Raw genomic sequence first — 16,641 nt, forward strand, 5'->3', positions numbered from 1 at the left:
TTCTTTGACTGGGTGACGGGGAAGCTTGATATTGGAGAGTCCTTGGACATTGTATACTTGGATTTCAGCAAAGCATTTGATAGTGTCCCACACCGCAGGTTGTTGTGCAAAATGAGTTCTATGGGATTAGGTGACACTTTGACAAAATGGGTTGGGGACTGGCTTGGTGGTAGGCGTCAGAGGGTGGTGGTGAATGGCACCCCCTCCGTAATGACGGCAGTGATCAGCGGGGTGCCACAGGGCTCGGTCTTAGGCCCGATCCTTTTCAATATCTTTATAAGGGACCTGGCTGAGGGGCTTCGTGGTAAAATAGCGTTATTCGCCGATGACGCCAAACTGTGTAATATAACAAGCAAGAGCACAACGGACAATATGAAACACGACCTACTCCTATTGGAGCAATGGTCAAAGACCTGGCAACTGAGTTTTAATGCCAAGAAATGCAAAGTCATGCACCTTGGCAGTCAAAATCCATGCGAGACTTACACCCTAAATGGCGAGATCCTAGCAAGGACGGTTGCAGAACGGGACCTAGGGGTGATCATCAGTGAAGACATGAAGACTGCCAATCAAGTGGAGCGGGCTTCATCTAAGGCTAGGCAGATCATAGGATGTATACGTAGGAGTTTCGTCAGCCGTAAGCCTGAAGTCATTATGCCGTTGTATAGATCTATGGTGAGGCCCCATCTGGAATATTGCGTGCAATTCTGGAGGCCTCATTATCGCAAGGATGTACTGAGGCTTGAGTCGGTCCAGCGAATGGCCACCTGGATGGTCTCGGGACTCAAGGATCTCCCGTACGAGGAACGGCTGGACAAATTGCGGCTATACTCACTCGAGGAACGCAGAAAGAGGGGAGACATGATCGAGACGTTCAAATACCTCATGGGCCGTATCGAGGTAGAAGAAGATATCTTCTTCTTCAGGGGTCTGACGGCAACAAGAGGACATCCATGGAAAATCAGGGGGGGGAAATTGCATGGCGACACCAGGAAATACTTTTTCACCGAAAGAGTGGTTGATCGCTGGAATAGACTTCCACTTCAGGTGATCGAGGCAAGCAGCGTGCCTGATTTTAAGAAGAAATGGGATCGTCACGTGGGATCTCTGCACAGAGTTAAATAGGGGAGGGTTATTAGGGTGGGCAGACTAGATGGGCCGCGGCCCTTATCTGCCGTCTTTTTCTATGTTTCTATGACTCCAGGGCAGAATATCTGACCAAGTCAAAAGCCGTCAAAACAGCAGTCAGGGAGGCTAAATTCAACATGGAGGAATCTCTAGCAAAGAACATCCAGAAGGGAGATAAATCATTCTTCAGGTATATCAGTGACAGAAGTAAAAACTCAGGGGGAATAGTACGTCTAAGGAAACCAGACGGAGACTATGTGGAAAAGGACTCAGAAAAAGCCCAACTGTTAAATGAATACTTCTGCTCTGTCTTCATCCGAGAAGCTCCGGGGCATGGCCCTCAGTTACAGACAAGGGCTGACTCAGTTGACCCATTTAGCGATTTCAAATTTACGCCCAACAGTGTCCACGTTGAGCTGTCCAAGCTCAAGGTTTACAAGGCAATGGGACCGGACAACCTGCACCCCAGGGTACTCAGGGAGTTGAGTGATGTCTTGGCGGAGCCGCTGTCGGCGCTCTTCAACCTCTCCCTTAGTTCAGGTAGCGTCCCGTTGGACTGGAGGAAGGCTAACGTCATTCCACTCCACAAGAAAGGCTCCAAGACAGAAGCGGCAAACTACAGACCAGTGAGTCTCACATCAATAGTGAGCAAACTAATGGAAACTCTTATCAAACACCAATTAGATACGATCCTGAATGAAGAGAACCTACGGGATCCCCGTCAACATGGATTTACTAAGGGGAGATCCTGCCAATCCAACCTGATCAGCTTCTTTGACTGGGTGACGGGGAAGCTAGATGTTGGAGAGTCCCTGGACATCATATACCTGGACTTTAGCAAAGCATTCGATAGCGTGCCTCATCGCAGGTTACTAAGCAAGATGAGTTCCATAGGATTGGGCGACACATTGACGAAGTGGGTTGGGAACTGGCTTGGAGGTAGGGTTCAAAGGGTAATGGTGAATGGAACCCCCTCTGAAATGACGGAGGTGATCAGTGGAGTGCCCCAGGGCTCTGTCTTGGGCCCGATACTGTTCAATATCTTTATAAGGGACTTGGCAGAAGGGCTCCGAGGTAAGATAACATTATTTGCCGATGACGCCAAACTAAGCAATGTAGTGGGCAAAAGCACAATAGATAAAAATTCAATGCCCGACAATATGATGCATGATCTACTCTTACTAGAGAGCTGGTCTAAGACATGGCAGCTCAGCTTCAATGCCAAAAAATGCAAAGTTATGCACCTGGGTACCCAGAATCCATGCAGGACTTATACCCTTAATGGCGAGATCCTAACAAGAACGGTTGCAGAACGAGACTTAGGGGTGATCGTCAGTGAGGACATGAAGGCTGCCAATCAAGTGGAGCAAGCTTCTTCCAAGGCAAGACAAATCATAGGTTGCATACACAGGGGTTTCGTCAGCCGTAAGCCTGAAGTCATTATCCCTTTGTATAGATCCATGGTGAGACCGCACCTGGAATACTGTATGCAATTCTGGAGGCCACATTACCGTAAGGATGTGCTGAGGCTGGAATCGGTCCAGAGAATGGCCACCCGGATTGTCTCGGGACTGAAGGATCTCCCGTACGAAGAACGGTTAGATAAATTACAGCTATACTCACTCGAGGAGCGCAGAGAGAGGGGAGACATGATCGAGACGTTCAAGTATCTCACTGGCCGCATCAAGGTAGAAGAAGATATCTTCTTTTTCAGGGGTCCCACGGCAACAAGAGGACACCCGTGGAAAATCAGAGGCGGGAAACTGCACGGTGACACCAGGAAATTATTTTTCACCGAAAGGGTGGTGGATCGCTGGAATGGTCTTCCACTTCAGGTGATTGAGGCCAACAGCGTGCCTGATTTTAAGGCCAAATGGGATCGACATGTGGGTTCTATTCGCAAAGTAAAGGCAGGGGAGGTTCATTAGGGTGGGCAGACTGGATGGGCCGTGGCCCTTATCTGCCGTCGATTTCTATGTTTCTATGTTTCTACCTCAATACGGCCCGTGACATATTTGAACGTCTCAGTCATGTCTCCCCTCTCTCTTCGCTCCTCGAGTGAGTATAGCTGCAACTTACCCAGCCTTTCCTTATACCGGAGATCCTTGAGTCCTGAGACTATCCTGGTGGCCATTTGCTGAACCAACTCCATTCTCTGCACATCTTTTTGATAATGCGGTCTCCAGAATTGTACACAATATTCCAGATGAGGTCTCACTATGGATTTGTACAAAGGCATTATAACTTCGGTCTTCCGGCTGACGAAGCTTCTTCGGATACAACCCATCATTTGTCTAGCCTTGGATGAAGCTTTCACCACTTGATTGGCAGACTTCATGTCTTCGCTAATGATTACTCCCATGTCCCGTTCTGCTGTAGTTTTTGCTAAGGTCTCACCATTTAGGGTGTAAGTTCTGCATGGATTGCTGTTGCCAAGGTGCATGACCTTACACTTTTTGACATTAAAACTTAGTTGCCAAGTTGAGGACCAATGTTCCAGTAAGAACAGATCCTGCGTCATGCAGTCGGGCACTGTGCTTTTGCCTACTATGTTGCATAGTTTGGTGTCATCGGCGAATAATGCAATTTTCCCTCGAAGCCCCCTAAGCCAGGTCCCTTATGAAGATATTAAATAGGATCGGACCCAAGACCGAACCCTGCGGCACTCCACTGATCATTTCTGATGTTTCGGAGAGAATACCGTTCACCACCACCCTCTGAAGTCTACCATTGAGCCAGTCTTTTACCCATGCAGTTAACGTTTCTCCTAATCCCATTGAACTCATCTTGCTCAATAACCTGTGGTGTGGGACACTATCAAAAGCCTTACTAAAGTCCAAGTACATGATGTCCAGGGACTCCCCCATATCCAGCTTTTTCGTTACCTAGTCAAAGAAGCTGATCAGATTGGATTGGCAGGACCTTCCCTTTGTAAATCCATGTTGATGGGGGTCTCGTAGATTCTTGTCATTCAGGATCGTATATAATTGGCGTTTGATTAGAGTTTCCATAAGTTTACTCACTATCGATGTGATATTCACCGGTCTGTAGTTCGCAGCCTCCGTTCTGCATCCTTTTTTGTGGAGTGGAATGACGTTAGCCGTTTTCCAGTCCAACGGGACTTTTCCTGTACTTAGGGAAAGATTGAAGAGCGCAGATAACGGTTCCACCAAGACATCTCTCAACTCCCTGAGCACCCTGGGGTGTAGTTTGTCTGGTCCCATAGCTTTGTTCACCTTGAGTCTTGATAGCTCATAGTAGACACTGCTGGGCGTAAACTCAAAATTTTGAAACGGGTCTTCCGAGCTTTCCCTTGTCTGCAGCTGAGGGCCAGATCCCGATGCCTCGCAAGTGAAGACTGAGCAGAAATATTAATTTAAGAGTTTGGCTTTATCGGAGTCTGATTCTACATAGTTCCTGTCGGGTTTCCTAAGGCGTACTATCCCATCTGTGTTTCTTTTTCTGTCACTAATAAACCTGAAGAAGGATTTATCACCCTTCTTGATGTTCTTCGCTAGATTCTCCTCCATTCGGAATTTGGCCTCTCTGACTGCTGTTTTGACTGCTTTTGACTTGTTCAGATAGTCCTCCCTAGATTCTTGCTTCCCTGATTGTTTGTAGGAGATGAATGCTCTTTTCTTCTTTTTTATGAGGTCTGAGATCTCCGCAGAGAACCACTGTGGTTTATTGTTTCTTCGCCGTTTACTTACTGATTTTATATTGCTTCATGTATGGTTGTTTTCAGAGTTGATCACATTACCTCTATATTATCTGTTTCGGTTTGGTTTTGCAGTGCCTGATGGATGAAATCTCCCATGCTTTCGAAGTTTGTGCCCTTAAAGTTGAGGACCTTGGTTAATGTGCTTGATTTAGTGAAACCTTTCCTGAGGTTGAACCATATCATGTTGTGGTCACTGGAGGCCAACGTATCGCCTACCAAGACCTCTGTGACACTTTCTCTGTTGGTGAGTATCAGGTCCAGTTTCGCCTGATCCCTAGTGGGCTCTAATACCATTTATCTGAGTCTTGCTCCCTTTAAAGAGGTTAATAGCTTTCTGCTGGTCGTGGACTCAGAAATGGATTGGCAACTTACCTCGCCAGGTTGGTTTCTTATGCCAGTACTTGAGTGGGTACCCTCCCCCAACTTACCTAGTTTAAAGCCCTATGAAGTAGGTGGGCTAGTCGGTGTCCAAAGACGTTCTTTCCCCTTCTGGTCCGGTGGAGCCCGTCTGGTCCCTGTAGTCCTTGCAACGCTCTTCCCTTGCCCCTCACTGGAAGGATCGAGGAGAAGACCACCTGAGCATCCATCCTCCTCAGCTTCTCTCCCAGGGCTCCAAAGTCTGCAGGTATGCTCTCCGGAGTGTTCCTGGCAGTGTCGTTCGTTCCGATGTGGATGAGAATCATGGGGAAGTGGTCTTGGGGCTTGATGAGTCTGTCTAGGCAGGCGGTTACATCCCGGATCCTGGCCCCTGACAGACAACAAACCTCTCTTGATTGCATATCTGGTCTTCAAATTGGTCCCTCGTTGCCCCTCAGCAGAGAATCTCCAATGACTACCACTCTGCACTTCTTTGGGGGAAGCTGATCTGTTGTCTCCGGAAGCGCCTGTTGGACCACTTCCTGTACCTCATTGTCAGGTTCTTCCTGTAACAGCTGGAATCTGTTCCTCAAGGTGATTTGTGGGGTCGATGTAAAACTGCCCTGTATGCGAGAGAAAGAGACAGAAGAAGAGGAAGGTCTTCTGTGTTTGCCTGTGGAGGAAGTTACCAGCTGCCAGGAGTCAGTGTCTCCAGTCTCTTCTTGTACCCCAATCGTTGGTTTCAAAGTTGCAGGATTGGTCGGTTTGGGCATCTCAAGGATGGTCTTGTCTGGCTCCTGCTTGGTGATCTGGGACAGCTCCTGGATGACTCTGTCGATGAAGACCTTGTCTTCTCGGATGCTTCTCAAGTGCTGTACCTCCTCTCTCAGGCTCCTCAGCTCCTGCAATATGTCTCCGTCTAGCAGATCCACCTCTTCTGTCTATGTGGAGACTGTAGTCTTCTGCTTGGGGATGGCCTCGGTCTGTCCTCCATCCTGACTCTCCCTCCGTCTGTACGTGGACCGTGGCCATCCCCTGGATCCCTTCGATAACTGGGCTGCTGATCTTGATTGTAGTCTTGGTGCTCCTGGTTCTCCCTGCTATTTTCAAGATTTTTTTTTTTTTTTTAATAAGTGTGTTAGAAAGGTCTGCCTGTTGGGCCTCTGCCTGCCTGTGAGTTAGAAAGGTCTGCCCGTTTAGATTGTTAGAAAGGTCTGTCTATTAGATGGGTGTTTGTTAGATAAGTTGTATCTGCCCATCCTAAGTTGTATCTGCCCATCCTAAGTTTTCACTGCATCCTACATCAGGAGGCGCTTTGTGCTCAGATGTGTGCTGAGCAGCTTGGTGAGGTGATGTCGCTGATCAGTCAGGTGGTCAACTTTATTGTTGCCCGAGCTTTAAATGATCGCCAGTTTAAAACACTGATGGAAGAAGTGGGGAATAATTATCCTGGTCTGCTTCTGCACAGCAATGTGCGTTGGTTGTCAAGAGGGAAGGTGCTCAGCCGTTTCGCAGCTTGTCTGAGCGAAATCCGGACTTTTCTTGAAATGAAAAACGTCGAGCATCCTGAGTTATTTAACACTGAGTGGCTCTTGAAGTTCTACTATCTCGTGGACATCACTGAACATCTGAACCAGCTCATTGTGAAAATACAAGGCGTTGGAAATACAGTCTTATCCCTTCAACAGTGTTTGCATTTGAAAACAAGCTAGAACTCTTCATCGCCGACATTGAAACAGGTCGTTTACTACACTTTGAAAAACTGGGGGAGTTTAAAGATGCATGCACAGCAAGTGACCCTGCTCAACATCTTGATCTTCAGCAGCTAGCGGGCTTCACATCTAATCTACTGCAGTCATTCAAAGCGCGCTTTGGAGAATTTCGTGAGCGCACTCGTCTTTTTAAGTTCATCACCCATCCACACGAGTGTGCAGTGGACAGCGCCGACCTGAGTTACATCCCCGGTGTCTCCGTCAGAGATTTTTAGCTACAAGCTGCTGACCTGAAGGCCTCAGACATGTGGGTGAATAAGTTCAAGTCACTGAATGAAGATTTGGAAAGACTTGCACAACAGCAAGTAGAGTTGGCGAGCAAACACAAGTGGGAAGAAATGAAAAAACTTCAACCGGCAGACCAACTGATTGTCAAAACTTGGAACGCGTTTCCCATCACATACCACACACTGCTACGTGTGAGTATTGATGTACTGACAATGTTTGGCTCTACGTATGCATGTGAGCAGTCTTTCTCACATCTAAGGAACATTAAGACCAACCTACGATCACGTTTCAACGCCTGCATGAAACTTAACCTCACCACATATCAACCAGACTACAAAGCCATCAGCAAAACCATGCAGCAGCAGAAGTCGCATTAATGGTAAGAAGTACTTTATTCATCATTGATTAGAAGCAGCATAACAACGTTATTAAAAAGAATTCAGAGACTTATTGTACTTTAAAAGTGTTGGTCTTATCTAAAATGCACACATTTAATTGTATTTAGGTTTAAAATGTAATGCCGTGAGAGCCATACAATATGTTTAAACTTTAAACATATTGTATGGCTCTCACGGAATTACATTTCAAAATATGTGGCGTTTATGGCTCTCAGCCAAAAAGGTTCCCTACCCCTGCCCTAGAGGAAAGGAGGGACAGGGAAGATATGATTGACGTTCAAATACTTGAAGGGTATTAACGTAGAACAAAATCTTTTCCAGAGAAAGGCGATATATGATCATGGTTCGGATGAGTGCTGGAGGAGATGTGGGGGGTAGGCACATTTGAACATTTTCAGTGGACTTGTCCTAAGGCCCAATTTTATTGTGATATTTTGTTGCACTTTACTGGGGAATTGGTGGGCCGGGATATCCCTAAGTCCATTGAAAGCTGCTTATTGAATGGCCACCAGGATGGTCTCGGGACTCAAAGACCTACCGTATGAGGAAAGGCTGAATAAATTGCAGCTATACTCACTCGAAGAACGTAGAGAGAGAGGAGACATGATTGAGACGTTTAAATATATCACCGGCCGTATTGAGGTGGAGGATGATATCTTCTTTTTTAAAGGTCCCTCGGCCACAAGAGGACATCCGCTGAAAATCGGGGGTGGGAAATTTCATGGCGACACCAGGAAGTTCTTCTTCACCGAAAGAGTGGTCGATCGTTGGAATGAACTTCCGCTTCAGGTGATTCAGGCCAGCAGCGTGCCAGATTTTAAAAGGAAATGGGATACACATGTGGGATCTCTAGGGAGGTAAAAAAATGTAGAGGGGATACACATGTGGTATCTCTAGGGGGGGTAAATTCAAGGGGGTGGGGTTGTTAGAGTGGGCAGACTAGATGGGCTATAGCCCTTTTCTGCCGTCATCTTCTATGTTTCTATGTTTCTAGTGTTTAAGCCCGTTACATTAATGGGTGCTAGAATATATGCCTGTCTGTCTTTCTTTATTTATGTCTCTCTCCCTGCTCCTATCTCTTTCTTCCTTTCTTTCTGTCTCTCTCCCTCCTGCTATTTTTCTCTCTCTCTCCCTGGCACCCTTTGTCTGTCTGTCTGTCTCTCTGGTCCCCTGTCTGTCTTTATTTCTGTCTGTCTCTCTCCCTGGCCTCCTTTGTCTGTCTGTATTTCTTTCTGTCTCTCCTCTCCCCCCCCCCCCCCCACTTTCCTTTGCAGAAGCAGCAGCGGTATTTCCCTTCCCCTCTAGGTCCCTGTGAAGTAGTAGCAGCATTTCCCCCCCCCACTCCCTTCTCCCCCCCCCCCCACTTTCCTTTGCAGAAGCAGCAGCGGTATTTCCCTTCCCCTCCAGGTCCCTGTGAAGCAATTCCCTTCTCTTACCAAGAGCTGTCCTGCTCCGTTCGGCCCCTCCCTTCTCTTAATGCGATCTGGCCTGCTCCGTTCGGCCCCTCCCCCTTCCCTTCCCGCGGGCTGACCTGCTGCGGCCAAAGGTTTTTGTTTCAAGTTTTAAAGTGCCGGCAGCGGCTCCTCTCACACTGCTGATCCTCCTGTAAAGAGCACGGGATCGCGTCAGAAGGAACGTGCTACCGAGTTGGAGAGCGGCCTGCGAGGTTCGCTAAAGCCGGCCACCATCGCAGGCTGCTCTTTACAGGAGGATCAGCAACAGCGGCGGCAGCAGCGGCGAGTGAGGGCCGAGGTGTGTTCCCTGCCGAGGACGTGGGCAGGGAGAGAAAGGGCAGACTTGCCTGGCTTCCAGGGTGAGTGAGGGCGGGAGGAGGGGAGTGACCAGAATGTTCCCTGCTGCTGGGTTGGCTGCCACGGATCACACACCACAGCGGCAGGGAACACGAAATCCTAAGTGCGCATGTGCGCTTAGGGTTTTATTATATAGGATTGGACCAGCTGTCTTGCCTGGCCGACAGAGGAAATGGGTGCACCTGGTTCTAACGGCTGGCTTTTGTTGGCTTCTGCTTGGAAACAGCTGACTTCTCTTTTTAAACCTTGCTAAGCTAACTGATTTCACCAGATTCTCTGACAGTGAATTCCAGAGTTTAATTACATAGTTTCTTAGTTTATTTAAAATTTGATTACTCGCCTATCCTGGCCAGCACCTTTAGACCAGTCTCAAACCTACACTTTATCTCCAAGTTCTCAACCAATTACACTCCTTCATTGACTTCCAATTTAGTTTCAGGAAATACCATAGTAATGAAACCATCCTCCTCAACATCGGCTAGAAACTCATGGATAAAGGTAATGATATCCTTCTGGTGCTACTGGATCTTAGTGCAGCCTTTTGACACCGTTGACCACCACTCCTCATTACATGACTTTCTGAAATTTCACTTCCTTTCTGAATAATAGATTTCAAAGTGTACTACTCAACGCAGCCCTATCGAAACCAAATATGGTATCCCACAAGGGGTTCTACTTTCCCCGCTATTATTCAATCTCTACATTAGACCCATCCTAGATATAGTTCAAGAACACTAAATCCAAACTCCTTCGCTGTATCTATCTAACTATATCTACCACTGGGTGAAATTCGCAATGCCCTGATCACAAAACTCATGAACTGCCTCTCTGAAATGAAAAACTGGATGACCATTGATCAACAAATTGCAGCAACATTGCACTCACACCCACTCTTCTCTACTCTGGGAATCAACTACCATAACTGTAAAAGACCAAGCACACAGCTTAGGGATTCTCGTTGACCCCAACCTAACACTTTCCAACCATATCTCTCAGGTGATCTCAACCTAATTCTACTACCTGTGACAACTCTGGAAAATAAGGATCTACTTCTCAGAATCTGACTCCACCCAACTTCTCTATGCCTTCATCCTCTCCCACATGAACTATTGCAATGCATTATTCAACGTCAGAGGAGAAGCTTTCATGCACACACAAGCGACTACAGGCAGGCTCGGCCGGCTTCAGCAAGTTACTTTACTAATGTGCCACGAAGGGGAGGGAGGGAGATAGTTTCGGTAGGTAGGAAGGAGGGAGGGGGCCGCGCACGATTGGTGACTGCGCACGTTCCCAACCTTAACTGCAGGGACAAGGCCTTTCACCGCTCCAAGGGGCGGTGGATGGCCTTATCCCCGTGCCTGCAGTGAGCACTCCCCCCCCCCCACACCGTTTTGGCGGGTTACCTGCAGATAGCCGTGGCTAGCCGCGGGTAACAGTCACCGTGTCATTCTCTATTCCAGAGTTTAACTATTCTCTGAGTGAAAAAAAAATTCCTCCTATTGGTTTTAAAAGTATTTCTCTGTAACTTCGAGTGTCCCCTAGTCTTTGTAATTTTTGACGGAGCGAAAAAATCGATCCACTTGTACCCATTGTACTCCACTCAGGATTTTGTAGACTTCAATCATATCTCCCCTCAGCTGTCTCTTTTCCAAGCTGAAGAGCCCTAACCATTTTAGTCTTTCCTCATACGAGAGGAGTTCCATCCTCTTTACCATCTTGGTTGCTCTTCTTTGAACCTTTTCTAGTGCCACTATATCTTTCTTGAGATAAGGAGACCAGAATTGAATGCAATACTCCAAATGAGGTCGCACCATGGAGCAATACAGGGGCATTATGACATTTTTAGTCTTATTAACCATCCCTTTTTTAAAAATAATTCCTAGCATCCTGTTTGTTTTTTTGGCCGCCGCCATCACACATTGGGCGGAAGGTTTCATCGTATTGTCTATAACAAGCCTGCCCAAGTCCGGTCCTTGAGATCTACTGGCAGGCCAGGTTTTCAGCATATCCACAATGAATATGCATGAGAAAGATTTACCTGCACTGCCTTCTTGGTATGCAAATCTCACATTTCTTACCAAACTACTAGAACCAACTACCCCTGTAGATAAGATCTATCGAAGGGCTCCTGAACTTTAGAAAATCAATAAAAATATACCTCTTCACTTAATCACTTGCCTACTTCTGTAGGTTTATTAGGACTAACTCATTGTAATGTAAATATGACAAATCAAAACTCGCTGACTGTATATTATGTATATCAACCATGACAAATAGTAAACTGTTTGAATGTATTATGTATGTCAGTGATTCCCAACCCTGTCCTGGAGGAACACCAGGCCAATCGGGTTTTCAGGCTAGCCCTAATGAATATGCATGAGAGAGATTTGCATATGATGGAAGTGATAGGCATGCAAATTTGCTTCATGCATATTCATTAGGGCTAGCCTGAAAACCCAATTGGCCTGGTGTTCCTCCAGGACAGGGTTGGGAACCACTGATGTATGTTAACCTGTAACCCATTCTGAGTTCATTAGGGAGAACAGGATAGAAAACAAATTAAATAACTGTGGTACAAAGTACCATTAAATAAGGTTATTCTATGAATATTGCATGGAGTCACAGAACATAAGAATTGCCGCTGCTGGGTCATACCAGTGGTCCATCGTGCCCAGCAGTCCGCTCATGCGGCGACCCTCTGGTCAAAGACCAGCGCCCTAACTGAGACTAGCCCTACCTGCGTACGTTCTGGTTCAGCAGGAACTTGTCTAACTTTGTCTTGAATCCCTGGAGGGTGTTTTCCCCATAACAGCCTCCGGAAGAGCGTTCCAGTTTTCCACCACTCTGGGTGAAGAAGAACTTCCTTACGTTCGTACAGAATCTATCCCCTTTCAACTTTAGAGAGTGCCCTCTCATTCTTCCTACCTTGGAGAGGGTGAACAACCTGTCTTTATCTACTAAGTCTATTCCCTTCATTATCTTGAATGTTTCGATCATGTCCCCTCTCAATCTCCTCTTACATGGGGTTACGACTTTACAAAATTATGTAAGGATACTGTTAAGCAATGCATAGGGTTACAGTTTATCTTGTATGGGGTATGAATATAGAATTGAATGGATGAAGTGTATAGTATGGGAGCCTGTCTAACAATACACTCTAGACATATGATTTCTGTTAAGGTTATCAAGCCTAGCGTGTATGTGACACATTTTTGGGTTATCCTGTTGTTTGGTGTACACGTACCATTTATACATAAATGATCAAACATCTTCTCATATCAAGTACTTTAGTCATGGTCCATAGAGTATTCCACAGAGGCAAATGCGGAGAGATGGGTATAGGTAGTTTAATGTTGAGGGGATAGGGCTTGGCAAAGATGTAGGTTTTTATAGCTTTCCTAAAGTTTAGAAGTCCCTCAAGGGATATGATGTGTGGAAAAAGTAGGCTTTTAGTCTGGATTTGAATACTGCCAGGGACGGAGCATGACATACTGATTCATTCAATCTGTTCCAAGCATATGGTGCAGCAAGAGAGAAGGAACATAGTCTGGAGTTGGCAGTAGAGGAGAAGGGTACAGATAAGAGAGATTAGCCCAATGAACAGATTTCCTGGGGAGGAGTATAGGGAGAGAAGAGAGAAGAGATACGAAGGAGCTGCAGAGTGAATGCACTTGTAAATCAGTAGGAGGAATTTGAACTGTATGCAGAAATTGACAGGGAGCCAATGAAGTGATTTCAGGAGAGGGGTGATGTGGGCATGGCAAATTTGTTCCTCTGGGTGAGTGTTCTTTTATATCTGTGGAACAAGTCCTTCACTTTGCAGGGTCTGATGCTGGGGTAGCTGCAGCAGCATTTTCTGGGATGGGTTGTTCCAATCCATGGTCTTACTCCCCAGAATTTATTCTCCTGCATTATTGTCCACCTTAGGAGTCAGCACCCAAGAAAACGATCTTGATGTCATTGTAGAAACTACTCTGAAATCTTCTGCCCAGTGTGCTGCTGCAGCATAAAAAGCAAACAAGATGCTAGGAGTTATTAGGAAGGGATGGTAAATAAGACCAAGAATATTATAATGCCTCTGTATCGCTCCATGGTGTGTCCTCACCTTGAGTATTGCGCACAGTTTTCATCGCTGTAGCTAAAAAAATATATAGTGGAATTAGAAAAGGTTCAAAGAAGAGCAACCAAAATGATAAAGGGGATGAAATTCCTCTTGTATGAGGAAAGACTAAAGAGGTTGGGGCACTTCAGCTTGGAAAAGAGATGGTTAAGAGGAGATATGATTGAGGTCTACAAAATCCTGAACGGTGTAGAATGGGTACAAGTGAATCAATTTTTTTCACTCTTTCAAAAAGTACAAAAACCAGACGACACTCAATGAAATTACATGGAAATACTTTTAAAACCAATAGGAGGAAATATTTTTTTTACTAAAATAATAGTTAAATTCTGGAACTCGTTGCCAGAGGAGGTGGTTAGAGCAGTAAACATAGCTAGATTTAAGAAAGGTTTGGACAAGTTTCTGAAGAAAAACTCCATAGTTGAGACAAACATGGGGGAAGCCACTGCTAGCGCAAAACAATTCAATTCACTGACTTTTTTATGAAACAAACTAACACACTCTGACCATTTGAAAAAATGAGTATAATATTTTATTAGCAATAGGAAGTGAATAATTAATTCGTAATAGAATGAAAACAATACTTTACCGTGTGTTCATCCTTAGCCTCTTCACAAACCAGAAAGCCTTTTAACGGTCCAGCTAGGAGCTCTTTCCACGGAGGGGTCACTGGGCATAGGATGAAGTTATGAGGTGATAGGCTCAGGAATAATCTAAGGAAATACTTTTTTACAGAAAGGGTGGTAGATGCGTGGAACAGTCTCTCAGAAGAAGTGGTAGAGACAGAGACTGTGTTTGAATTAAAGAAGGTGTGGGATCTCTTAAAGAGAGGAAGAGATGATGGTTACTGTGGATGGGCAGACTAGATGGACCATTTGGCCTTTATCTGCCATCATGTTTCTATGTCTACTCCCAGTTGAGCTTCAAGCATAACAATAGTCAGGAGCTTCCTTTATAGTAACATTCGCATGCAATGTTTACCTTTCAAACACACACAAGATAGCACATTTCCAAAAACAGTATGTAAAGGTTGACATACCAGTCAGAGAGGACATCTGTTCTGTCCACAAAAACAACCAACAGGTTTCAGCAGGCACTACTGACAAGAACTTAGCTGGAGCAACAGTCAAAAGAGAAAACCAAGTCATGAAACTACAATGCTGTTCTTAGACTTGCAGGCCCAGGGCCTGTAAGCACTACATTGCCCTCTTGCTACCATTTGGGTTTCTGCTAGTTACTGTGACCTGGATTGGCCACTGTTGGATACGATCTGACTCAGTATGGCTGTTTTTATGCTCTTAAATTCCAGGATTCATCTACTGTGATTAAAGAAAATTACCAGGTAAGACGTAGTTTTTCTTTCCTCACACAAAATAATTGAGTAGTCCCATTTTCTTGTGGTTCTATGAATAAATAATATTAATCACTACAGATGCTTACTCGGGTTTTCTTTTTCAGAATGTCATTGGCTGGTACCGATTTCGGAGAAATACTCAGCAGCAGATGTCCTTTCGAGAGCTGGTCCTGCACAAGCAGTTGACAGAGTTGCTGGGTGTCCCAGACCTGGTTTTTCTTCTCTTTAGTTTCATCTCAACTGCTAACAACTCTACACATGCCCTGGAGTATGTGCTATTCAGACCCAATCGCAGGTCAGGCACTTATTTTCCTAAATTGTTGGGCTCTACTAATAACCCCCCACTCACTGCTTATTCCGCTTTGCAGCTTCTTTTACTAAACAGCAACCAGAACCCCTTGATCAAATAATAATTTATTTCTTATATACAATCTTAAATACAATAACGTCTATAAGAATGCATCTTTTAAAATCTAAAAGTTAGGATAATAACATAGTTTAAATAGAGGAGTGATGATTAAGGATAGGCAACTAATAAAATCATAGTAAATTAAGGCCATAAAAATTCAAGTAAGTTATGGCCGTAAACATGGTTTAGGATTGGAACTTGTCTTCAATGGTTTTCTGAAATCAGCATAAGAGGCAGCTTCAAATATGAGTTTACCAAGCCATATATTCAGTTTGGCTGCCTGGAATGTTAAAGTTTTGTCAAGAAACTTCTTATATTGGCATGATTTCAGGGAGGGATAGTTAAATAAAATTTTTCTGAGAGTGCTCATGTTAGAACAGTTCAAAAGGAAGTGGGAGGCGAGGTAGACTGGTAACATCCCAAAGACTGTTTTGTAACTGATATAAAGTCACCTCCCCTCTGCAGACAATTTAGCTGAAGCATTTTCTATGTAGGTTTCTAAACTTAGGGACTTTTTGCCTGTTATGCCACCAGTCAGAAGTTCTATTTTTAGCTTCAAAATCTTGAAATGACCTTCCTCCTTATATCCATTTGTAACCCAGTTTTGCAAAATTTAAGATTCTGTTAAAAGCTTTCTTTTTTGAACAGTCATTTGACCATTTCCTGACTACACATTCTTTGCCTGACTTCTCCTTTGTTCTCTTACTCCATCTTAGTCGGAGACTGAGTAGCATTTGTAGGGAGCAGTGATTCTAACAAGAGATTTGTAGTTGTAGCTATAATTGAGCAGGGATGGAATGCGCTTCCTATGTTTTTACGGGAGGAGAAGGTGTTTGGGAAATTTAAAAGCGAATTAAAAACCTTTTTGTTCAAAGACGCATTTGTAAATTAATTAAATTTTATTATAAAGTGGTATTCTAGCGAATTATTTTTCTATCTTTTGTTTTTTTTTTTTTAATTTCCTTATGTGTTTTCCCTGTATGATCTTTCTTTACTATAAAAAATGTATTTCACCCCCTCTTACCTTTTGTTTACGTTATAATTAATTAACTGTATGTAATGTTTTCGTTTCCTTACATGTATATTTTATTGTACATCGCTTAGAAATCTGATTAAGCGATTCAACAAGCAAACTAATAAACTTGAAACTTGAAACTTGCATCTATCAAAGAAGGGAAGAAGTGAATCTATCAAAGAAGGGAAGAAGTGTCTTTGCCGGCAGTCTGGCTAATCTACTGAAGAGGGCTTTAAACTAGAAGTGATGGGGCAGGGTGATCAAAGCTCCCGGGTGAGTATAAGCCCACAGGGCTTGGGCCCGATCCTATTTAACATCTTCATAAGAG

At 44.7% G+C, this 16,641-nt stretch overlaps 1 protein-coding gene across 3 annotated transcripts in view; it reads left to right on the top strand.

The window, feature by feature from the left end:
* Positions 1-16,641, top strand: part of ABRAXAS2 (abraxas 2, BRISC complex subunit) — a 209,065-nt gene that overhangs the window by 118,001 nt on the left and 74,423 nt on the right. For all 3 annotated transcript variants that reach the window (XM_033943580.1, XM_033943579.1, XM_033943577.1), the window contains exon 5: positions 14,994-15,184. In XM_033943580.1, coding sequence (XP_033799471.1) covers positions 14,994-15,184 — 191 coding nt within the window. The remainder of the gene's footprint in view (positions 1-14,993; positions 15,185-16,641) is intronic.

This window comes from Geotrypetes seraphini, chromosome 4 (assembly GCF_902459505.1).
Source record: "Geotrypetes seraphini chromosome 4, aGeoSer1.1, whole genome shotgun sequence".
Taxonomy (NCBI): Eukaryota; Metazoa; Chordata; class Amphibia; order Gymnophiona; family Dermophiidae; genus Geotrypetes; species Geotrypetes seraphini.